This window comes from Plasmodium vivax, chromosome 13 (genome assembly GCF_000002415.2).
Source record: "Plasmodium vivax chromosome 13, whole genome shotgun sequence".
Taxonomy (NCBI): Eukaryota; Apicomplexa; class Aconoidasida; order Haemosporida; family Plasmodiidae; genus Plasmodium; species Plasmodium vivax.
In genome coordinates this window covers 1,895,124-1,919,089 of record NC_009918.1, presented here as the reverse complement: position 1 = coordinate 1,919,089, position 23,966 = coordinate 1,895,124, and the positions used below count along the sequence as shown (strand labels likewise).

The window sequence follows — 23,966 nt, the reverse complement described above, 5'->3', positions numbered from 1 at the left end:
GGGGGAGGTCAAGACAGCATAGGGCGAGGCAACGTAGAACGGGGCAGGTCAGAAGTATCACACAATAGGATAATGCAGCATATGCGTGCCTCCCCCGGTGAACAACGCAGAAGTGTTAATTTTTCAAAAAAAGGTGCTTTACTTTCCTTTTTGTGCTGATCTCGAAGGAGTGTCGCCTCTCCCATGTACCCTCCCCATAAATGGAAGGTGCTTGCTCGCACTTTCACTTCTTTGCCTCAGAGAAGTAACCCACACGAGAGGCATTTCGCTACTTCGTGGGGGTACTTGGGTTTTATTTTGAAAACGCGCAGTTTTGTTATCATAGCGTTTCGCCGTTTCAATGTTTCACTGCTTCGTGTTTCACTCTCTTAATGTTTGGCCCGTTCACCCCAGTTTTTTTTGTCTCATTTCGATGCCCCCCTGCGCGACTTCCCAATTTGGCGCATCCACAGCTTGAGAAATGGCCCAACACGCGCCTCTCACGATGGACGTTAATTTTAGCCAAACAGAGGAGGAAGCATTTGCCCATAAGGGTAACCTCTAAGCGGAGATGGGCCGATTTCGTATGGCCTCATGAAATGTATCCGAATCGACGCGCAATACGCTGGAGAACTAAAAAATTTTTTAAAAGACAGAGTAGGGAAATATGCCCCTTGCTATTTAGCCCTTTCTAGGGGCGTTTTAAAATACACCTCGTTTTCCTCCCCCACAAGGGTGCACACGTACGTATGCATGGGAGAATGGGGAAGTTTTGCGGGCAATCCCTATCAGCATAAACGCGCCCCCGTTTGGTGAAAGAGGACCAATCGAACGATAGCATAAAGGAGAAGTGATTTATTTTCAACGCAAGTGGGATTTATTTTTCTCTCCACGCAGTTCCTATGGGCCACTTCTGCTTGGCAGCACTGGTCCAAAAAGGTAACTTGCGTTATATCCCCTGCGCGTCTTCGCTCGTCTCCGCGAGGGGGTTCGTTCCCCCCACGACGTTGTTACGTTAGTAGAGAGCTTTTCGAATTTGACTTTTAAACTTTTAAACCTTTTAATTATTTAATTTTTAACTGTTAATTTTTTAATTTTTAATTTTTACTTTTTAATTTTTACTTCTTAGTGCACACCGCTGCACCCCCCCGCGGCAAACACAAAGTATAAGTTTATTATGGACTAGGGACACACGGGGAAAAGAGAACTAAGCCGTGCGCGTGGCTAAGCTTATTAAAAATTAGATGCAGATGCAGGTGCAGGTTTGCGGCGAAGGGGCCCTAGAGGTGAGTTCGGCAAAAAGCAGCTGCCATGGGGGCGTCTCCACAGGGAATGCTGTTCTTTTGGGGAGACTTCCCATTTTCCTGTGGGCCGCCCCCTCCCCGAGCCCTACGCGTTAAAGTAAAACGTCACGATTCCCTTCTTCCCGAGCGAACAGGGCTCAACGGCATATTCGGATAAGTCAAATGCGCAGGACACATTAAAGTTCTTTTTAAAATCGCCAAAGGATAGGTGCAAAGAAATGGAGTCATCAGATTCTTCCACATGTTTCAAATTAAAATTAATAAAAGAGTATTCAGACAGGCAGCTAACCAAGTTGGGTAGGAACTGCTCCGTTACGATATTTAATTTGGGGAGTTTAATTAAAAATAATTTGTTTGGAATTACCAGGTAGATGCAGCTAACCGATCTGTCATGTTTATAATTAAACCCTGCTGATGGTGAAATGTTTAAATTGCCTTTGGAAAAATCACAAACGTGGGTCCCATCTTCACTTGCCACTGAATACTGCTCACCAACTTCTCTCTTCAAATTGATCTTCACTTCTCCCTCTAGCAATTCAGACACCTGCTTCGGTTTGATTGTACAGAAAAACAAAATGTCACTTGCCTCTCTGTCAATCTGTAGGTGGTACTCCTTCACCTCCCTATCTCGGTGCACCACATCATTTATGCTATATTTCAGTTTGGGGGAAAAGGTTACAATGTTTGTGTTATTCATTATGTAATCCTTCAGTGGGCAGTAGACTCGAGAGTTTTCGAAGCAACTCACTTCGTATTCTTTGTTAACCCAAATTTTCACCTCTTCTCCGTGGTGAGGGTTCAGGTTGCACACCACTTTGGTTTTTTCTTGCGGAATGAAGTTTAATCTTTCTGTGAAGTCGCAGGAGCACAGGTTCGCGCGGTTGCTCTGGTTGGCTTCACCTGCGGGGCCTCCTCCGTCAGCGTTGCCTATACCGCGGCTATCTCCTCCGTCAGCGTTGCCTATACCGCGGTCATCCCCTCCGTCAGCATTGCCTCTTTCGTGGGCACCTCTTCCGTCGTCACCGTTTCCATCGTCACCGCTTCCATCGCGGGCACCCCTTCCGTCGTCACCGCCCCCATCGGCGTCGCCTCTACTGCCGCCGTTCCTATCCGTGGCCGCGCCCCCTCTGTCGATGACTCCCCCGCCGCCGTCAACCCGGTCGCCGACGTTGTGCGTCCGCAGGCCCCGCGCCGTTCTGGCGCTCGCTAGCAGGAAAAGGAAGCACGCCAGCAGGGGGGGTTTCATCTTTGCTTTCGTTTAGCGCCTTCCGCTTCCTACTTCTTACTTCCCACTCCTACCTTCTGCTTCTGCTTCTTCTTCTTTTTTTTTTTTTTTTTTTTTCTCCCTCTTAAGGCGAAAGCACTTTTTCGCGTTTGCAATCATCACACATTTACGACCGCCAAATGTTACACATTGGTGAAGTTACACTGGAAAAAAAAAAAAAAAAAAAAAAAAAAGCGACTGTCCCTTTTTCAATTTTGCTGTTCCCTTTTCAATTTTGCTGCCCCCTTTGCTTTGCTGAATGGGCTAAATTCGCCTATGCAAGCTTTACATCAATGGGTCACGAATTGGCGAACCACAAAGTTGCGCATTCTTCAAAAGTGAAGAAGCGGGCGAGAGCGGCGTGGCACACTTGGGATCTCATAAAAAAAAGGGGGGAAAAACACAAATTTATTTTTTCCTTTTCACTTTCTCTGTGAACATTTTTCTTTTTCAATTTTCGCGTTGTTTTTCACTTTCAATTCGCACCTGCTTTTCTCCCTTTTTTGTGATTATTTTTTTTTTTTTTTTTTCTCCCCTCAAATGCCCCTTCCCCTTGCATGCACAAAAAAAAAAACGTTGTAAGAACGAAAACAAGAACAAGAACAAGAACAACATGGCAACACCGCGCTGGCATAAATGTGGTCACCAAATTAAGCAAAAAAAAAAAAAAACAATTGCGTACATATGTACACTTGCAAATAAGCTCAATTTCCCCGGTAAGTGAAAAAAATGACTTTACGACGCTGCGCGGAAAAACTGTATAACTTACCGAACAGAAAAAAAAAAAAAAATCCATAAAAAAATGTGACACTATTTATGATGTTATTTTTGCCCCTTAAGAATTTTTTTTTTTATACCCACTCAATGGTTACTCTGTTTTGATTTTCTTTCTTTCCCTCTTACGTGGGTTATACGAATAAGTAATTATATTTTTAGTAACAACTGCTTTACTTTTTTTTTTTTTTCCACGCTATTTGTACCCTCAAAGGGGTAACACCCACTTGCCGCTTGCACAATTTACACACCTGGGTCCCCCCCCTTTCCCCTTGGAGGGAAAACATTCATTCGACGTACTCTCATCGAGACTCTTCGAACGACTGGGACCCTAACTCTTAAAATTTCGCTTTCCATTCGGTATAGCAAACTTGTGAAGGCGAAAAAATTGAGGTGAACATTTCTTCACCTCGCGGCCATTTCGGTACTGAGTCCCCAACTTCCCAAGCCATGTCCTCACAACATGAACGCGGCTTCCCACCTGAGACATCAGTTGAGCGAAAATTTCAGATTTAATTAAAAGGGGGGGGAAGATATTCCTCCTTCCAGAGAGAATAAAATTAAGTTGGAAAATATGTACAATACATATACATTTTTTTTTTGCACATTATGCTAAATTGTAAAGGGGGGGAAAAAAAATTAACATAAAAATGTAACATAAAAATGTAACACAAAAAAGGGAAGATAAAGTAATCATGTTGTAGTGAGGTACGCGGGATGCTGTGCGAAAAGCGCACACGCGAAAGGTATGTAAAAAAAAAAAAAAAAAAAAATGGGGAAGTGTTTTTTTTTTTTTTTTTTTCCTTTATCAGTAGGTAATAATTACACAAAATTGTGGTTCATCCTATCGATTATGTAACATGAACGGCACGGCTAAATTTTGTATAAGAAGCAAACGCAAAATTGGTTGAACGAAGGGAAAGCTGCAAGGGGTTAGAAGCGGCGGTGTGGCAGCAGTTGCAGCGATGGCAGTGGTGCAGCGTTCTCCGCGGTCGAGCCGCTGAGCGGTGGTTTCACACAGCTGCTAATTCTGCAACACAGTTGCATATATGTACATATATACGGGAAAAAAAAATACAAAAACAAAGTGTTGCGCGGGGAGGGGGCCCACGGCGGTGCAAGGCACGTCAGCTGGGTAGAGCGGTTAACTCAGAAGCGGCTTCCAGGGGGGGGGAAAAAAATGCTATTAATAACACACACGGAAAAAATAAACCGATGCGGGGTAAGAAATGTTGCTTTTCTTCTACTCTGTACAATTTTGTTCCCTTTCCTTTGCTTTATCATTGCTTTATCTTTGCTTCATCATTGCTTTAACTTTGCTTTATCTTTTCTTTTTTCCCCTTTTTCCCCTCCTGCGCCTTCTCCCCTTTGGGGTGACTTTCTCGCGCGAGAGAGCACCTGCACTGGCGGTCACGCGTACGTGCTGTGTATAAACATGTACCAACATGTGCGCACATGCACACACGTGTACACACATAAACGTGTCATCCTTATGTAGGTACGCATCTGCGCGGGGCCATCCCTCCTCCGCGGGGCGGCGCGCTCCTACTCCACAACCTTCGATATCAACTCGGGGGGGAATAAACTCCTGTTGCTGTTTATGAGCCTCTTCCACCTGACCATGGTCAGAAAATATTTCGAAATGAACTGTTCCACTAGATTGCAGTAGGGAGGCACCTTGTCCTTGAAGAGGTCCGCCTTGGTCATCTCCACAGAATGTTCCAGCTGCTTATTCAAATTAACTTTATTTAAAAATAATTTTTGTAAATTCCTAACCAAGTCCCCCTCCAGCTCGACCAACTTGCTATACACATTCGTCATGTCCGCTCGCGAGTCGTTCCTATAGTTAACCAAATTGATGATGTCCTTGCGCTTTTTCTTATACTCTTGGTTCAGCTGCTTCCTGTTGTCTTTAATAATCTGTATGATGATGTCCACCGATCGATATATAACAGAGAAGAGCCTTTTCATTTCTTTTTCGTTTTTCATCGTGTCGAATTTGTCTATGACGCTTTTGTACAGATTAGAAAAGTAGGGCGACTCCAAGGTGCTCTTATTAATGGCGTTCCCATTACGGTTACCCCCGAAGTTAAGCGCACTACCCAGTGCGCCGCTCAATACGCTGCTCAGCGCGTTCCTCAGCCCACCACTGCTTGAGAGGTGAGGCCTTGAAAGGTCCATTTCAGGGGGGAAAATCACATTTCTATTCCCTCTATACGCACTAATCAGAAGGCCCTTCTTCTCATTCAGTTCCTTCAGAGTCCGTTTAACATGTCCCTTCCATACACTCCTAACCTTTTTAAATTCGCTTATTAAACTATCTGCCTGAATCATGGTACTTACAATTTTTAAAATTTCATCAATTTCGGTTTGCATATTTCCAGAGGCAATGTCAAACGAGTTGGTGATTACCTTCATCTTGGTGAGGTTATCCTTATACACATGTCCAAACTTTTCAATATTATTTTTTATAACTTGTAGGCTATGTGGAGGGTGCATTAATTTGGCTATCTCCATCTTAAATAGAGTCACTTTCTTTGCTGCATTGTGAAACCCATTACTTAATCTATTCAGGTTAAAAAACACATCTGGGTTCATATTCTTATTGGCTTCTTTAAAAAGTTTAATCATCTGCGTTAGAATGCTAATCATGCGCAGTAGCCTGTCCACTCCGTCAATCAGAATCTCAGTGCCTTTGTAATTCTCGATGGAATACCACGCCTTCATGTAGGAGAGGTCCAGCGTGCTGCTCCTCGAATGGTACAGAAATTTGTTCAGCTCTTTATACAAATTTTCGTACTTCATTAGCAAATTGAAATTTTCGTGGATGACCAGATCCCTGAGCTTCTCCACGAGGTTGAGGCAGATCTTCAGAACTTCCGCGATGTCATCCCGCTCGCAATAGGTGAAGGCGTCCTGCTCCTTCACCCAGAGGGAGTGCTTTTCCAGCAGCTGCAGGGTTTTCTCGAACACGGGCCCGTCGCTCCCGCCGCCCACGCCGCCCACGCCGCTGGTACTGCTTACGCCGCTAATACCGCTAATACCGCTTACGCCGCTGCTCCCCTCGTCTGCAGCCTCCCCGCCGGTCTCCGTTTTGTTCACGTACTCCTCATACTCACTGCGTATACTCTCAATGTTGAGGAAGTTGTTGTTCTTTACGATGGAGAGCTTGGGCACATTCTGCTGAATGTCCAACCGGGTGATCTCATTGGACAGATCGATTAGCTCCTTCTCCAGAGTGGTCAGCCTTTTCTGCAGTTCATCTCTCGTGCTGGAAATTTTCGTTCGCAGGTTAAACATCAGTTTGGATGCCACATCCTCCACCAGGTTCAGCACGTTCACTTCGCTTTCTTTGCCATTGACCGGGTCCACACCGACAGGGACGCCGCCCTCTTCGCCCTGCTGAGCGCTTCGAAAATTTGAAATATACACATCCACCTCATTCTTCAGCTCATTCAGTCCGTAGTTAATATTATACAGCGCGACAACTCCTCCTCTGAGCTTTGCCAAGGTATCCTTAAGTGATGCTACATTGGAGAGAACTCTATCCTTGATGTCTATGAAGTACACACTGCTTTTGTTATCTTCACTCGTCTTGGTACTATTCAGCGACTCAGTTACTTGGTTAAAAATGGAAAAATAAGTTTTTTTTAAATTTTCAATATTTTCATATTCATCCAAAAATTTGCTTTCAAAATGGCGATAATTGGCTCCAATGTCAAAGGAGTTTTTATTCAGTTGAGCAAAAAATTTCTTCACAACATCTTCCTGCTTTGTAAATATAATACTTAAAAATTTCAGCAGTTCATTTTTTACAATATCTTCCTTAAGTCCAATGGTGGATGGAAATTCCCTCACCAATAATTTCTCAATCGTTTTAATAATATTATGTTCGCTTTTTCTCACTTTGCTAATGTAATATTTTACATGTTCTTCTATAATTAATTTTTCTATGGTCACGCGGACATCCTTGCTGTCAAATAGGGTTATAAATTCTTTGCTGAAGTTTTGTCCTTTTAATGTGTTCGTATATACATCCTCATCACTTATAATTTCACAGAATATGCTAACCGTACTCGGTTTTATTAAACAACAAAAAATTATAAAAAAAAAAAATGCAAAAATTGTTTGTACCCTTCTCATTGAAAATTACAATTTTTTTTTTTTTTACTTCAAAATTGGGGGCACAATAATGGGGAAAAGGGATAACAGGCGGGAAAAATAGGAAGTACACATTAGATGGTACGAGTGGGGCTGGGATAACTTGTAAAACGATTGGCGGAACGTCCGGTAAAAACGTCCTACCGTATGATCATTCTCCGTTTGGGGGCCTCCCAAAGGTAAGATTTGCTTGGTTTTGCTTTGTTATGTTTTGCTATGTTTGCTATGTTTGCTATGTTTGCTATGTTTGCTATTTTTTGCTATTTTTTGCTAATTTTTTGCTAATTTTTTTTTCTCTTCTAGGCGCGGAATGGACGGCCTTTCCCTTGCTGGCACACGTGTCCCCTATGTGTCTACGTTTCTGGGGTATATGCAAACGAACCCTCCAGCTACTCCCACGTCTGCGTTGCTAAAAAGGTCAATTCGCTTTCGCCTCGGAAAAGGAACTCCTCCAATTTGCTGCTTCACTCCGTAATGTGCTCTGCCCAAATTGGGGATTCCAAAAAAGAGTCGCTTCAGCAAAAGTGCTTTTTTGCAACTGCGCAATTCTGTTCGATTGTTACGCTAACGGGTATGGCTTTCTTTTTTCCTTTCCTTTTGGGGAGGTGACCCACTTGGTAGACCCTTCGTCCGTTCTCGAACTTTAAAACGAAACTTTCTCGTACGGGTGAAGGGGGGGGGTCTTCCCAAGCAGGCGCAGATACGCTCTTCTATGTATAATAATATGTCCTACGGCGGTAGGGGCGCGGACTGCATTACGCGCAAATCAAAAGTGGTACATATGCGTAGATATACATACGTAGCCCCCGCGCGCGCCTAGCCCCTCGGTTCGCCAAAAAATAGCGGGCAAAGGAATAATCACTTCCCCTGCCCCCCTTCTGAGCGAACACGAAAAACGAATGGCAACGACGAATTCGCCTACGACGCGCAGCAGGGGGCTTCTAAAAATTATGCTAAGCCGAAAAAGTTAAAAAAAAAAAAAAAAATTAAGCTATTCAATTCAGTTTTTTTCTGAAAAAGCTAAAATGAAAGAACTTTTTTTTTTTTTCTTATCGTAGGAAGCCTCTACAATTTTTAACTTTAAAAAAATGGTATGGAGTTTAAAAAAGCTGTATAGTATATATAATATATATGAATAAAAAAACGCTAAAAATAAAGTAAACTTTTAAGAGAGTACCTCATCTATACGTAAATCGCTGTTTTTGCGAAAATGAAAAAAGTTGTGGATTTTTTTCTCTTCAACAATGTGGCGCTATTTTTAATTATTTTTGTTTTAAAAAAAATCTACCTTTTTGTTTTTTAAAAATAATTTAAAATTCAAGTGCAGCCGAGGAGAAAAAAAACGATTTGCAATTAAGCGGGAAACGCAAAAGGAGAAAATAAAAAAAATTGCCGCGAAAAATTGCAGCAAAAAATACGCCGCAAGGAATAACCGCAAAGAATACTTCCATTTTATATGTTACCTATTGGTATGACGACGCGGGGGGAGATATGTTATTTTTATTTTTTTTTAATTGTGGCTTCTCTTTTTTTCGCCGGCCTTGCCCCATTCGGCACCTCGCATTTACGCTTAGAGATCCCAATTAATAGGCCAACTTTACGGCGCAACGGAGCCGATCCTCCTCCGCAAGCTGAGGGGAAACTTTGCAAACGTGACAGTAAAATTGCGCGCTTATTTTTTCCCCTCCCCCGGTAAGCATAATATTGCATAAAAATTTATGTGGGGGAAACGGTTCTACATAATCGCCCCGCAGGAAAGAAGGGGGGCCGGCTAGCCGATGCGAAGCAGCAGGTGGATAATACATATAATACCTCCCTGCCCCGCTGTTGCGCATGTAGTGCTATTATATAGAGGAAAAAGGCCCGCAGGAAAAGAAAGCGCAAAAAAGCAAATACGCCCCGTGCGTTTTGTTTTATATATAAAAAAAATATATGCGCGCTTAGCCTTTGGCCACGTTGCTGGCGTTATACGTAGTCGATACCTTCGATTTTCACCCCTACCGCCGCTAACCGCCGCGCCCCGCATTTGCCCCTCGAAAAGGCAACCATATATAACTGTACAATGCCACTGTTGCAGCTGCCTTCCGCTTGCTACTCGATTCGCGAATTTTTTAATGAAAAGGAGGGGGGCGCCTCACCATTGAAAGGGCAAAAAAGGGAAGGAAAAAATAGCTGTTTTTTTTTTTTTTTTTTTTTTTCCTTTGCGCATATGATATATATATTATGACTTTTTTGCGTTCCTCCCAATGGCATGTAAAAAATTGCTGCGCAAAAATGGATCCAAGCGGGCAGGTCCCCCAAGCGCCTGGGCAAAACAAGCACATATAAAAAATATACTTCATAAGAAGGTTAACACGCGTAGGCTAATAATATACGTACCATACGCTTTATTACATTTGCGGGGCGGCAATTTTACATGTACACTGTACGTTCACCCCGCAAAACGTCCACTTCCGCATGCAACCCTGAAGGGAGGAGCTTTCCCCCATAACCTATTCGCTGAGCATGCGTCAAATTAGTTCACCTTTAAATGGCCTTGTTTGCTTGCCCCTATATTCACAGCGAAAGAGCATAGCAGTGTATACGTGTAAACGTACGCAATAAGAATGTGCATATTATACATGCATAAAGTAGCGCCCCCTGTACTGTATTATGCGTACGATGAGTATATTTTTTTCACGCCCTTTATTTACGCCTTTTTCTTATGCCTTTTTTTTGCGCCTTTTTTTGCAGCTTTTTTTGCGCCTTTTTTTACGCCTTTTTCTCGCGCTCGCCCCATGCGCATTTGCCGCATCATCGGAGGAGTCCTTTTCTCTGCCCCTGTTCACAAAAAAATAAAAAATAAAAAAATAATAAAATAATGATCGAACAGTGCCAACCTTCCAAACGCGCAAGCGAATAGAGGGCAATTTTCTTCCCCTTAAGAAGAAAAAAAAGTTGCGAAATTTCCCTATACATAAGTATTTTTTTTTTTTTTTTTTTTTTTTTTTTTTTCTCTTTGCCTAATTTTCGTTTCACCAAATAAAGGCAAGGCTAATTTTTTCCATTGTGCCGCATGTTGACCGAGTGATTACGTCACATATGTACTTTTGCGGATGACTAATCGTACAGCATTATATGTGTTTTTTTCACCCGCGGACAAGTGAGCATTTAAGTTTTCCAGTATTATTTATTTGACTCATTGCGAAGGCATATCATCGGAAGAGGACTCCAGCGAATGCGCAAAGGAGGCCGAAAAAACAGCCGCCCCGTACCCATACTGTGTATGCAAGCAGATTGGGAGGGAACTTACTTTTCACAAATAATTTTTTTTTAAGTGGAAACGCCCATCCGTTTGCAGACAGAAAGGAGGCAACAATTTTTCCTCCCCTCTTTAAATTAGCGAGTTTTAAAGTGAGCGCAATTTTGCCTGCGCACTTTGCCCCTGCACTTTGCCCCTGCACTTTGCCTCTCCATTTTGCCTCCCCCTTTTGAGCATTTCAAAATTGTTCCCATTTCACCGTTTGGGGAATTTTCGCTGCGTTTTTTTGCCGCCAACAGTTGAGGAGGCAAATCAGGGGCGGCGAGAAAGGAGAAGCCAGACAAGAATAGCTCTTCGGAAGAGGCGCTAAAGTAAACGCATCGCATAGCCGCACTGCCGCTTTGCCGCTTTGCCACTCCGCCGCTTTACCGCCCCAATGAAAGTCCTGTTCTATGCGAGTTTGTCCCTGTTCGGCCTCGCGCTGGTGAGCGCCAAGGGGGAGAAGAAGAACATCATGAACTCGATCAAAAACGATGGCAAAAACGATGGCAAAAATAAAGCCAAAAGCCAAAACGCCGGCGCCAATGCGAACATGCAGGACATGCTGCACTATAACGAAATCGAAAAGATCAAAGAGCTGATCAGCCAGAACAAGCTGGAGGAAGCCAACGCGCTATTTAACGAAATGAAAAAAACGTACAACAGCAATGAAAAAGATGGCAAAGGTAAAAACTACATGGGCAGTAACAACTATGCAGCAAATAAAGAAGAAAATAAATTCGCACAAGATATGATGATGATGAATAACAACCAGGATTTCTTCAACAACTTAATCAATCCGAATGACCTCCAAGAAATGATAAAGTTTTATATGTACTTGCAAAATTTGTTAAGTTCCAAAAATGAAACTTCGGAAAAAAAAATGGTAAAAACTTTTCTCAGAAAAACCATCCAAAAAATGAAAGACAATGAAAAAAATGAAGAAAAAAAATCCATCGATAATATTATTAAAGACACAGAGGGACACACACAAATGTTGGAAAAGCTAGCTGACCTTATGAAAATAAATAAGGAAAAGTTACAAGATGAGGAGGTGAAAAATAAGCTAAATCAAATTCTCATTGGCATGATGAAGTTCATCGATTACACAAACAATAGCGATATTGCAAAGGCACTTATGGACGAAATTAAAATTAAGGAAGTTAAAAACGCCGATGGTGCGTCCAAGCCCAAGCTGCAAGTGAACATCGGCAACAGCAAGGCCCACTTGGAGATGCTGCAGAAGGCCACCAACTTCATGGGCATGGACATTGACCCTGAGGAGCTTAAGAACCTCACCATCAACAATAAGTGGTACGAGACCTTCCTCAACAACCTCCTCAATAGCTCGGATGAGCTGTGAAGAGGTGGGAAGTGAGAGAAGTGTGTAGAAGTGCGTAGAAGTGCGTAGACGTGTGGAGAATTGCGGAGATATGGGGAGAACACACCGTTAAGCTACGCTCCGCGAAGCACCTCAAAAGGTTCGTGCTTTACCAGAATGTCCAAGAGTAAAAAAAAATGCCAAATTCGCCCATCCACGGGGGTTCCCCCAAGCAGGGGCAAATCCCTTAATGTGGTGCCAACCCTGCATCCACTTCCACCCACAAGGAGAAGCCGACACTTGTGGGAGAACAAATCTGCCACTACCGTTTGTTTGCACATCATTTCTGTACACGGGGTGTATCCCTTTTGTGTGCTCCTTTTTTTTTTTTTTTTTTCCTTCCTCACATGAAGTTGTGAAGCTCATTTTGTTCAGCTCGTCTTAATGCCACACATCACGAGCGTTCCTGGTGTTATGTGCAAAAAAAAAAAAGGTTTTAACCCTCGTACAATTTTTTTTTTTTTTTACCGTTCATTGTGGATACATTTTTCTTCCCCCGTTTTGCAATTACGACATAGGAAAATTAACCATTTTACAGTTTTTTTTTTCTTCTTTTTTACGTGAATTATGAGAATGATAAAACGTTGTATTTTTCCCCTCCTACGTGCCAATTTTTGATGAAACTTTTTCTTTTTTTTTTTTTTTTTGCTTCCTTTTTTGAATCCAATTTGCACACGCGTTGTATGCTTTCTATACGGGCGCTCTTCCATTTGTGTGCATCGGCGCCTTGGCGCTTTTCCCAACAACTCCATTGGCGATTGATTATGTCCATTTTGAAGCAATCCTTTTATTCAACAATTGAGTATTTTTGTACCTGCGGCAACGGCGAGGAGGAAAATGTTTTCTCCCCTTTTTGCCAAAAATTGTTCCTCTGCGAGGTGTCCCCCGCGAGAGAAATTTCAACCCCTCCATCCTGTGAAAGACCTTTTTTAAATTTTAAAAAAATGCGCAAGTGGTACTTAAATGAATCTGTGCTGAGGTGTATTGGGGCGGCGCAAAAAATGGCGTAATGAAGAACAACTCGGTTGGGAATGGCATCAGAAGGTACCTCAGTCGAAGGGCCCCTGAATAATCACCCATTTGGGGGCAGTCAAACATTGCACAGCTTTTATATAACCATAGGGGGATGGGCATATATATACATACACATGGCTAAGCCCCCTCCTGAAAGGCTAAACAAACGAGTGAACGAAACAACGGTGAAATTTTTCAATCGGTTGGAAAGATCACCCCCTAAATTCCCAGCCGCTTAAAAATGTCAACTTGATCTCATGGGAGGAAACCAAGTGGGAATGCCAAAAAATATATTTCCATTTTTTTTTTTCCTTTCACGAAAGATACTTAAATATGCGCGTTTTGGTGTGCACTTCCACGGGCCCCTGTATGTACATGCGTTGGTTCCAAAGCAGGACACCTGCGCGGGAGTTATTTTGGGCGTGTAGGAGGGCCTCGTGGTTTTTACCCCACCCCGGCGCGGAGGCATATGCATATGTGCAGTTGCGGCAGGCACTTCGCTTCGCTTCACTCTGCGCAATTTTTAACCCTTCCACTTCTAATCAGGTTAGCCGCTAATCAGGTCAACCGCTAATCAGCTGATCCTTTTTACTGCCCACTTTTTGGGCCAATTTTTTCCTCCACTCCACAGCGCAGCTGCGTGACCGAGGAGAATCCCCCCGCAGATTAAGCGCCATTTTGAAACTCCATTCGGCTATTCAGCCGCGCGGTTGTTGCGCAGCCTGCTTGGCCATTTCATAATCACGAAGTTGTTAACTGGCTCTTCTTCAGTTGTATGATTGCCCACATTGGCTGGTTGCCCACGTGGGCTGACTTCCTCTTTCCGCGCCGGTCGCACCTCCACCTGAGAAGAAGACCCCCAACCCACGACCACGCAGGAAAATTCCCACCAAAAGTTTATCCCCCATTTTGCCTTCCCCCCCCATCAGCACAAATGCAATAATTGGGGACTCTCCCCCACACGCGTGGCCGCCCCCCTACTGCCAGCACTTCTTTCGAGCATATCACCTCGCCCAAGTTTGGGCATATACAACAGAGCAGCAGAAAAAAAAAAATTGCACAAAATGGATGATGAGGACAGAATTAAAAATATCTACCTAAGCTTGAAAAATAAAAACAAAAGGGAGTGGGCTGAGATGATGCAACACTTAACGAAAGACCAGAAGAGGAGGTTAATCTTTTACATAAGGAAGAAAAATAAAAATTCCCGTAAGTTCATTGATGGGGGTGTATTCACCTACATATGTCTGTGCGTGTGTGCGTTTTGCTCCTCTGTGTCACTCCCCGTGGGAATGCACCCCCCGTAGGAATGCACCCCCGTTGTTATTATCTCCATTGTGTTCTACCCCTCCTCTTCACCCCTTTCCAGTCAACAAAATCAACAACATCAAAGTCGAAAAGAGGGCTGAAAAGGAAATCGAAAAGGTTAAGGCTAAAAGCAGCAGCCACCACCGGAAGCAGATTCTGATTGATTACTCCAATGTAAGAGATTGGCCCCGCGAGGTCGGGGCGGCCATGTGGAAGGAGCGACAAAATGGGAAAATTAAAAAAAAAAAAAAAAAAAAAAAAAAAAAAACATTTTGTATCCCCAAACGGGGTCACTCCACATAAAGTGTAATGAGCAATCCGATCGGCTAATCTCAAAAAAGACGTTCCCTCAGTCACTCCTTTTTTTCGCTACTTTTCCATCGCCCCCCCATTCAGGTAAGGTACGACCTAAATTTAAAAAACTACATTTCCCGAATTCTGCGCATTTACAAGCTGCAAGACAACTTCGACTTCGTGAAGGGCCTCCACCTCTACATGAACATCCTGTGCCACGTGATTTTTAAAAAATTTTCTTTCGAATACAACAAGAGGGACTCGAAAAATAAGAACCTCCTCATATTCCTGAGGAACCTCTTCCCCTTTGAGTTCCAAAATTACCAAGACATATATAACATGAGATGGAGCAAAGATTTCAGCGCCTCTGAAAGTGCCCCCACTGCGGCGAGCGCGGGGGGTGCGGCAAACTGGGGAGGTGCATCAAACTCGGGAATGGCAAATGCCACGATGAGTGACGCGGGGGCTCCAGATGGGAGACCCAGACAAGTGCACCACCCGTGGGGTGATGAGAACAACGTGAATGCTTCCCATCTGGGCAGTCAAAAAAAGGCCACGCAATCTGACAAATGGGCTAACGCCGATCCATTGCGCGCACACAGCTGTAGTTATGCGGGCCTGGATGGCGATGCGCAGCCGAATGGCACGCCCGCCAGTTCGTTCGAGTGCCCGCCCCCGGTGGAAAGTCCCCCAAGTGGAGCCACCGTTAATAAAAGCGGCGCCAATATAAGCGCCGCTAATGAAAGTGCCGCCCACCCAAACGTGCTAGTCAAAACGGAGCCGGAAGACCCCGACTACGACAGGGGCCGCGCGAACGAAGAGGAGACAGCCAAACCACCAGAGGTGGAGGGCCACCAAAATGAAGACGTCAAGAGAGAAAACCCAGGTTACCAGTTCTGCAGACACAAAGACATGAACCAAATTTTAAAAAACCTTTACGATGGAAAGAGATTCGATTATAGAATTCGATTCAGGAGCCTCCTTTCCAGAACGCTAAATCGTAGTGAGTATGAAAGGTACTGTGACATGAGGGAGAAATTATTTAAATATAAAAAAAAAAACTTTATCAAATGGCTAGCTCAGTTTACCAATATTAACACGCTAGATCTCTACGTTGTAAATTTTTTCATTTTTCTTTTCCTCGATCGGTTGTACTTAATTCTGGAGACGTACATTCGGCTCAACTACAACAGCACAGTGGCACCGGCTTCATCAAATGAGTACTTATTCGACCGCGTGGATGATTTTCTGGACTTCACTCATTTGCTTGATAGTCTAACTGATGTGTCTCCTTGCGGGGGGGAAACAACCCAGGGGGGGGTAAGCGATACCACGGCAGGAAAACAAGACGTAGAAGTACTCAGCGAGGAGTACGACAATATTGTGAAGGAGAATCCCCAAAATTTCTTCCTCTCCCTTGATCTGATCTACGACATTGACATACACAAATTTAAGATAAAAAATAAAGTCTCCTTTGAGAGGCTCATCAGGGTGGACATCTCTTCCTACATCAACGAGACGAATATTTACGGCCTCATCCAGTTCGACGAAAAGAAAAGCGCGAGCGCTTGGAAGGCCCTCACCCGTTTCACCCTGATGCAGAATAGGTAAAGCGGCAAGGGGAAAAAAAAAAAAAAAAAAAAAAAAAAAAAAAAAAATAACATTTATCGCCTGTCCACCCTTACACATCGAAGGGTGTCCCAACAGAGCGAACCGCTACGCTCGCTGTGCCTACTCCTTTGGGTCTCCCCAAGGTGGAGAGCCCGCACACATTTATGCGCACCATGAACACTAACCCCTAATGCAGGAACCTGAAGCTGCCCAAATTCAACTGCTTCTCCATTTTCCTGATCGTCCGATTCAAGTACTACTTAGACGAGTTCAAGCAGTACGCCAACATCGACTACATTTACAAAACGGTAGAGGAGGAATACCACCAAGTGGAGAAATATTTGTCCGACAGAAATAACAGCCAGGGGGAAGGAGGAGGCATTCATGGGACCCCCCAACATTGTGCTCATGATGAGAACAGTGCCGCAGGTGCGAGAGGGGACCCTGGTAGCGATAAAGAATTTGAATATAGCCATTTGATTCCTTTGTACTTGGACCTCCACAAGGAGTTGAAAAGGGTAGGAGTTGTCTTGCTGAGTGTGGAAAAATGGAGGAGAGTCTCACCCCGTTGGGGTGTGTCTGCTGCGTTTAAAGAACCTCGTCGTATTTGCAAATGTGTGAAATGGTTTGCAGTTATACACCCCTACACTGTTGTGCTTCCCACATTCCCACATTCCTACCTTCCTATATGCCTGTATTCCTGTCTTCCTATTTTTTCCCCCTAGGTCAACGAGTACGTACGCTTTTATGGGAACCTCCTGTCGTTCGTAAACTTCATCGAGAAATATGCAAACTGCAGCCCCGCCAGGAACATCGTGAAGATCGAGCAGGGGGAGGAGAAGCAGGTGGACTACTTCGACCACTCCTTCTTCTTCACCCCTCACTTGGGGGACAGCGTGAAGAGGGAGTAGCGACAGGCGGTGAGCGATGAGCGGTGAGCGATGAGCGGTGAGCGATAAACGATAAGCAACAAACGATAAGCAACAAACGATAAGCAACAAACGATAAGCGATAAGTGACGCCTAGCCCCGCCAAGCCACTTCCAACACAACGCAGCTTTCCCCTTTTTAGTTCCCTCTGAATGCACTTTCTTATCCGCCCCCCCTCAATGAATAACCCTTTTCTTTAAATTCGTTTTGCCTACCTTTTCCAGAAAGACGGCTTTCCCACTTCTCCAATTTTTTTTTTAGTTTTCCAAATTAGTTTTGCAGCCATATGTTTGGCGCATTTTGCATGTAACCTTCCCCCTGCTCATAGTATGTACTTCCCATCCTCATGCTGCTTCTACCGCTTCACCCTTTATTTACGAAACGGGGGTGTTTGCTTAAGGAGTGCTGTACGACCGGCAGCTGCCCCTCCTCTGCAAAGGCATAACGCACGTGCGAAGAGCGAGCGTGCCGCTTATCCGACCAGCTCAATTGAAAACGAATCCGCAAGAAGGCGTTGCAAAGGGGAATTCAAAAAAAAACACATACATATACATAGGCACATATAATAACGCACATATCAATGTAAATCTATGTGAAGTCAAAATGGTCGCCCCCCACCTCGGGAAAGGCAGTTGAAAAATTGCCCTTTACACGCGACGGCGGTGAACAGAGATACGCAAATGCAAAACACTGCTAACCGCTTCTGCACAAATAGGTTGAAAAAAAAAAAAAAAAAAAAAAAAACGCGGAATGGAATGCTTATCCTTCCTTCAGCACAGTCCGTGTCCGCACCAGGTAATCAGACAAAGCAGTGTGGACCTCTTCAGTGGGAGAGGCGAATTTACTTTTCGTTTAAGACGTCTCCTGAGGGGGGAAGGTAGGTGTTTTTGAAATGTGAATAGGTCCAATGTGAAGTGAATCTGGTGGGCCGCTCACCCGGTGGAGCGCAAACCAGGTGAAGCGCCAACTCAGTGCAGAGCCCTACTGTGCCCCTTGAAGTACTTCTCCCGGTAGTAAAGAATTTTCCTTTTTTTAATTTTGGACTTCTTCAGCAGGGACCAGAATTTGTCCTCCTGGGGGGGGGGTAGCGGAGAGAAGCGGGTGTTGTGAGGGTGTTGTCAAGCGTGTTGTCAAGCGTGTTGTCAAGCGAGTTGACGATCTGGTATAGCAATCTGGGCTTTCGAGCGGAATGCCGCGCGGAGTGGCACCCTTCGCCAACGTGCCAATGCCACACTGCCTGCGGGGCTGCCCTCTTTTTTCCCTTCCCGCTTGCGCGCTAGCTGCTCACCTGGATGTGCGTGTTGAACGAAAAGGCGGACAAGTTCTTCACGACGACGTCCACATTCTCCACGTGGTGGAATTTGTTGAAGTAGGTGAAGATGCACAGGATGGTCTGCAGGGGAAAGCGGCGGGAAAATGAGAGCTGCACGAAAAAGGCAATTAAACGGAGGAGTCAATCCGCCCACATCGCATAACAAAATCGAAGCATACGCACACGTCCGCAAAGGGACTTCTACAACTTCTACAATTTTCACATGCAAAGCGAAGGGAGTGTCCATTCCCCCCTCAAAAGAAGAAAAAAAAAAAAAAAAAAGGAACACAAATTGGGACTCTCTTTTGCAATTACCTCGTAAATTATTTTTTCATTAAAAAGGTATATGTCAAATAGGCGAATGAAGATGTGAAAGGGAAGGCACCTGAAAAAAGGGGGTAGAAAGGAGAGAAATGTATACCCGTTTCAACAAATGTGTGCCCGTGACTGTTTGGCTACTACGGATCAGTCCCCTTAGGGGGATTCCCCAAGTGGAGAAGGGGGTGGCCGCAAACATTAGCACACACCCCCCACGCGCACGGAAGCTGCGTTCTTATATTACGTCAGAAAGATGGTGTAGATCCACTGAATGAAGATGTTATCAATATTATACTGCTTGGCGATCTCCTTGTAGATCTCCACGTTTTGCTTGGTTAGAATTTCCTTGACGATGTAGGTGTAGACTTTTATTTCGCTGTTGTTGAAGCTGTAGAGGTTGTAAATGTCCTTTCGCTCCTGAAGGGGGAGGGGCATCGTGGGGCATGCTTGAGGCATGGTAGGGCATTGTGGGAGCATTTTCGGGGGGCTCCATCAGAGCTGCTAGACGCGTCTAACACCGCAAAAGCCGCTAACACAGCTGAGGAGGACGCTCCCCCCTTACCATAAAGTTGGCAAAGTGCACGAAGGCCTTCTCCAGGTTGCAGTACAGGAGGAACACCAGGGCGATGTAGGACATCCCCTGCACGTACCTGCGGGGGGTGTGCGCATATGTGTATGTGCGTGTGCACACATGCATGCGTGTGTATGCATGATTATTTCTTCGCACGCACACGTGCACGTGCACCTGGAACGTCCGCTCTTTCGAGAACGGACAATCCCGCGCTGAAGGAAGCAGCCTTTTCCCTGCGCCGCCGCCTTACGCCGCCGCCTTACACCGCCGCCTAACCCCGCCTTACCCCAGCTCCGGCTTAAACACCACGTACATCTGCAGCAGCGTGTTCAGCTTCGCCTTCGTCTCCGCCAGGTCCAGCGTCAACAGAAAGGTGTCCGTGCTCACGCCGTGCTTTCTGAAGTACTCCTGGTTCTTCTTGATTATGTATAACGTCCTGTCTAGGTCTATCAGAATTTGGTAGAAAAATTTCTGAAAAGAGAAGCGCTGGAGGAGGTTCAGCCCGGCGCTGCCGTTGTCCTCCTCCCGTTGCGGCGTCTTCTCCTGCGAAGTGTTACCCTGCGAAGTCTCCCCATGCGAGGTCTCACCCGGAGGTTTCTCCCCCTTATCAGTCACCCCGCTGCTGCCCTTCTCCCCCTGCTGCTCCCCTCCATGCCGCTCCCCCCCATGCTGCTCCCCCCCCGCGTCGTCACCCACAGCAGGCCCATCCGAGAGCGCCCCGCCAAGGCTGCTATTCCTAAACGTAAGCAACGACTTGAAGTACCTACTCACATGGTTGTGGTACTGCTGGTTGTTCGTGTAGACATACGACTGAATAAATTTTGTATTCTTAATCAAAATTTGAACAAAATAGTCCGTTATATTTAGCTTATTAATGATGTGAACTTCCCAAAAATACGTTTTAATAACAATGGGCATGTAGTTGCTAATCATACGGTCGATTAGAATTTTTTTTTTTTTTTCGTTGTTAATCAGGGGGAGGATTTCTTCATACCATAATGTCACTGCTGTTATTTCTTGGAAATTGACGGGGATTTCGCTGCACTCTGTTTCTCCGTCTATTTTTTTTCCCCCTTGGTAGCCGTGCTCGTAGCTCTTTTGCCCTCCGCCCTGGCTTCTCCCGCGCACACCCCCGGAGTTGCCCCTCTTGAACAAGTAGCTCCCCTGGATGCTATCGCGCAGGGGGGTGCGCTGGCTGCCCAGATGGCTGCCCAGATGACTGCCCAGATGACTACCTCGCTGACTGTCACTGTGGTTGTCCCCACAACTGCCCCCACCGCTGGCGTTTTCCGACCCGCCCGAGCCCTCGTTCTCACTCAGCGGCAACTTCACGTACTCATTTTTATGACCGTGCGTGTTTTCGTTATTATCCATCGTGTTCATCTCCACCTCTGAGTACCCTTCGTCGTCACTGTTGTTGTCCACGCGCTCCCATTTGGGCCGCCTATTTTTCTCCCCCTTCTTATGCGCCTGATGGTAGTTCTCCCTATGGCTGGGTCCTTTCCCCCCTTTGGAGAAGTACTCCCCTGCCTTTTCATCCTCCTCCATCTCTTCATTGTTTGTAACACTCGCATAGGAGGACGTGGCGGCGGAGGCTCTCTCTACCCTTAACACAGATGACACATCGGGAAAACTCTCTTTATTTTTTTTTTTTTTTTTATTAAAAAAATTTAAAAAATAATTATTGTTCACAAATTTTTTACTACTCACTTTGTTTTTCTCATCCATATGACTACCACCAAATACGTCTTCCCTACTTTTGATTAAAAGTTTCTGCATCTCGATTATCTTCTTCAAATTTTTAATTTCATTTTGTAGACTCTTATTTACCTGTAGCAGCTCGACGTACAATTCGTGGTAAATAACGTTGTGGTTATATTCGTCGTGTGCATTTTCGGGTGCCTTTTCTCTACTCCAGCTTGTTTTGCTCACCTTAATTGGGAAGACAAACTTTTCTTTTTCTTTCCCCTCCTCCGTCGGTTGGTTGTTTTTCTTTGGTTGTTCCCTCTGGGGGGCTGTCACTCCTTCCTCTGTAACTTCCTGCTTGGTTAGTGCTCCCCAACTTGACGACTCGGGGAGCCCCTTGTGCGGAGTCTTCCACCCACCGCGTGACATCGCTTCTGCCCCTTGTCTTGAAGGTCCACCCCGCACACGAACAGACGAGGAAGAAGAAGCACTACTGCTTCTCCCCTCCCCGGGGTGATGAACATCTAACCGCTTTTCATTCTCCATTTCTTCCTGCAGCATTAATATGTTTCCCCTTAGCTTCTCACTACTAAAGGAATCCTTCTGCTCGAAAATGTTATCATTCAGATTGGCAAGTATGCTCTCCGAAAAGTTTATATTTTTTTCAACCGTGTCGTCGTATACGCTGCAGCTATCTGGGTCATCGTTGCTCTCCATCATTTCGTCGTTTGGGTTCCTCAGGGGCGGTCCCCGCTTCGGCGTGGCGGCTTCATTCTTTGCAGCTTCCTTCCGTGTAGCTCCTCCCCCCGCGGCAGCGTCGTCCTTTTTTCTCCCGCCGCCCCCCTTCAACTGCATCGTTTTCGCGGGGAGTTGCTTTCGTGGCGCGCTGCCGCTTCGCTCAGCGTTAGCATACTGACCGTTCGTTCTCGCGCACTTCGAACCCTTTCTCGTTTTCTTTTTTTTTTTCTTCTCCGCGCGCATTAACTGTGCCCTTGCGCCTGGCGTTCTTTCCAAAAAATGTGCAAAAGGAAAAAAAAAAAAAAAAAATGGCTGTTCAACCTGACCAAGAGAATAACTGGGCACATTTTTAAATCTGCCTGGGGTCCACCGCTTCGACATGGACGTAACAGGGACAGTGCTGTGTCGTGCGTTGCCCACTCGGTCGGTCGGCCCTCCGTTCACTGGCTAACTCGTTCGTTGGCGAACTGGTTCACCCGCTCACCCCTGTGTGCGGTGCCGGAATTGTCCTCGCTAGCCTGTACACCGAGGCGATCTTTTTTTTACATGTAACGGCTGAGTTTACATCCCTCTCTCTACCCGATCAGTGGCTACTTCTTCGCTTCATTTCTCCTATTCGTTTCCCCCCAACGTGATGCCATCCTCCCCCACATACCCAGAATTATTTGTTGCCCATCCCTTTTTACGTAGGAAAACTTGCGCACTACCCATTCTGCAATCTGTGCACATTTACTCACCTGGAATGTTACATACCCATGTGGGCTGCCTGGGCAAGCTGAATTGCTTCCACGTAACGAATTTTTTTCAAAAAAAAAAAAAAAAAAACAAACAAAAATAGGTAATTCGCCGCAACGGCGTAGTACGACCAATTGAGAAACTTCCCCCCGCGCATACTTCCATTTTTGTGTGCCGGCCTGGGGGATCAACTAGAGAGTTGCAAATCTGCCAGAAGAGTTACCCTGGTGAAGCTCCCCACGAGCATTCGCAGGAGGGGGAACTCATAAGAGAGAGGTAAGACGAGGGCAGCGGCACAGACGGGGGTAGCAGCTCAAACCATGTCGCACGAGAAGGGCGCAGACCCCCAGGACGCCGCGCGCGAGTACTACTACCTCTACATATTCTTCAAAAATCAGTGCATCTATAGCATTGATTTAAAAAATGAGGAAAGAGAAAAAACGAGTTCCCCAAACAAAGTCGAGAAGGAGAAGCTCCTCTTGGGATCCATCTACGCTCTCAACTACCTCTGCTTCAACATACAACCGAACAAGAAATTAAAAAATCTATACAAGTCCATGCAGAATGTTAATAAAAATATGAACCAGAGTTTGAAGACCCATAACCAAAATATTGCCAACACGCAGGATAACCTACACGTGGGAAATTTTAACTCCTTCAACACCCCCTTTTACAAGCTGCACTACTTCGAAACGTTGACAGGTTGGTTTGAGGTGCACCCACCTGGGTAGTACTGTAGGGGGGGGAGGTTCATCTGAGCACCACGTTTGGGTAGCACAAACCAGTTGGAATGCCCTCCCCCTCATGGGTTGTCTCTTCCCATCACATATGTCCACTTCTTCCTTCCCCTAAATTGCAGCCTACAAGTTCGTTATAATCACCCACAAGAGCACCCCCAATTTGTCCCACTTTTTGAAAGACATATACAAGACCATTTTCCTCGAGTTTGTCATCCTGAACCCGCTTTACAACGTAGGGAAGGCGAACATGTGTAGCTTCATGCAGGATGAATGATTCCTTTTTCATCGTGAGCGGATTTCCCCTCTGCGGAGCAACCCCTTTTGTATGGATATTTTTTTTTTTTTTTTTTTTTTTTTTCCTACCCAGACGGGAGACGAAATACGGGACAAACTATTCGACGAGAAGATAATTGACCGCATTAGGGGGCTGACTCCAGCGTAGGCGTGACTCACCAGCGGTTCGTTGGCGGTTCGTTAGCGGCTCGTTAACCATTCACCAACGTGCAGCACCACCTTGGCAGTGCGCTCAGTTCGGGCTGGCCATCCATGCATGCGTAGAAGCATACA

General features: G+C 45.3%; 6 protein-coding genes across 6 annotated transcripts; 3 read left to right on the top strand and 3 right to left on the bottom strand.

Moving 5' to 3' along the window:
* Positions 1 to 1,368: 1,368 nt before the first annotated feature.
* PVX_086200 (hypothetical protein, conserved) lies at positions 1,369 to 2,529 on the bottom strand (the record flags this gene model as incomplete). Its single annotated transcript, XM_001616853.1, has 1 exon — positions 1,369 to 2,529. The coding sequence occupies one exon, from the start codon at positions 2,527 to 2,529 to the stop codon at positions 1,369 to 1,371; it is 1,161 nt and encodes a 386-aa protein (XP_001616903.1).
* Positions 2,530 to 4,866: 2,337 nt separating this feature from the next.
* Positions 4,867 to 7,464, bottom strand: PVX_086195 (hypothetical protein, conserved; the record flags this gene model as incomplete). Its single annotated transcript, XM_001616852.1, has 1 exon — positions 4,867 to 7,464. One exon carries the CDS (start codon positions 7,462 to 7,464, stop codon positions 4,867 to 4,869), a length of 2,598 nt encoding a protein of 865 aa, XP_001616902.1.
* Positions 7,465 to 11,159: 3,695 nt separating this feature from the next.
* On the top strand, positions 11,160 to 12,125 carry PVX_086190 (hypothetical protein, conserved; the record flags this gene model as incomplete). The annotated part of the gene is made up of 1 exon (XM_001616851.1): positions 11,160 to 12,125. The coding sequence occupies one exon, from the start codon at positions 11,160 to 11,162 to the stop codon at positions 12,123 to 12,125; it is 966 nt and encodes a 321-aa protein (XP_001616901.1).
* A 2,096-nt stretch (positions 12,126 to 14,221) lies between these two features.
* Positions 14,222 to 17,992, top strand: PVX_086185 (hypothetical protein, conserved; the record flags this gene model as incomplete). The annotated part of the gene is made up of 5 exons (XM_001616850.1): positions 14,222 to 14,366; positions 14,527 to 14,639; positions 14,862 to 16,366; positions 16,567 to 16,888; positions 17,096 to 17,992. The coding sequence occupies 5 exons, from the start codon at positions 14,222 to 14,224 to the stop codon at positions 17,279 to 17,281; spliced, it is 2,271 nt and encodes a 756-aa protein (XP_001616900.1). The 3' UTR covers positions 17,282 to 17,992.
* A 148-nt stretch (positions 17,993 to 18,140) lies between these two features.
* On the bottom strand, positions 18,141 to 22,198 carry PVX_086180 (hypothetical protein, conserved; the record flags this gene model as incomplete). Its single annotated transcript, XM_001616849.1, has 7 exons — positions 19,787 to 22,198; positions 19,492 to 19,579; positions 19,174 to 19,346; positions 18,927 to 18,996; positions 18,588 to 18,692; positions 18,285 to 18,372; positions 18,141 to 18,163 (listed from the first exon to the last, which is right to left on the bottom strand). Exons 1-7 carry the CDS (start codon positions 22,165 to 22,167, stop codon positions 18,141 to 18,143), a joined length of 2,928 nt encoding a protein of 975 aa, XP_001616899.1. The 5' UTR covers positions 22,168 to 22,198.
* A 781-nt stretch (positions 22,199 to 22,979) lies between these two features.
* PVX_086175 (sybindin domain containing protein) lies at positions 22,980 to 23,841 on the top strand (the record flags this gene model as incomplete). The annotated part of the gene is made up of 3 exons (XM_001616848.1): positions 22,980 to 23,361; positions 23,519 to 23,631; positions 23,767 to 23,841. 3 exons carry the CDS (start codon positions 22,980 to 22,982, stop codon positions 23,839 to 23,841), a joined length of 570 nt encoding a protein of 189 aa, XP_001616898.1.
* Positions 23,842 to 23,966: the final 125 nt, after the last annotated feature.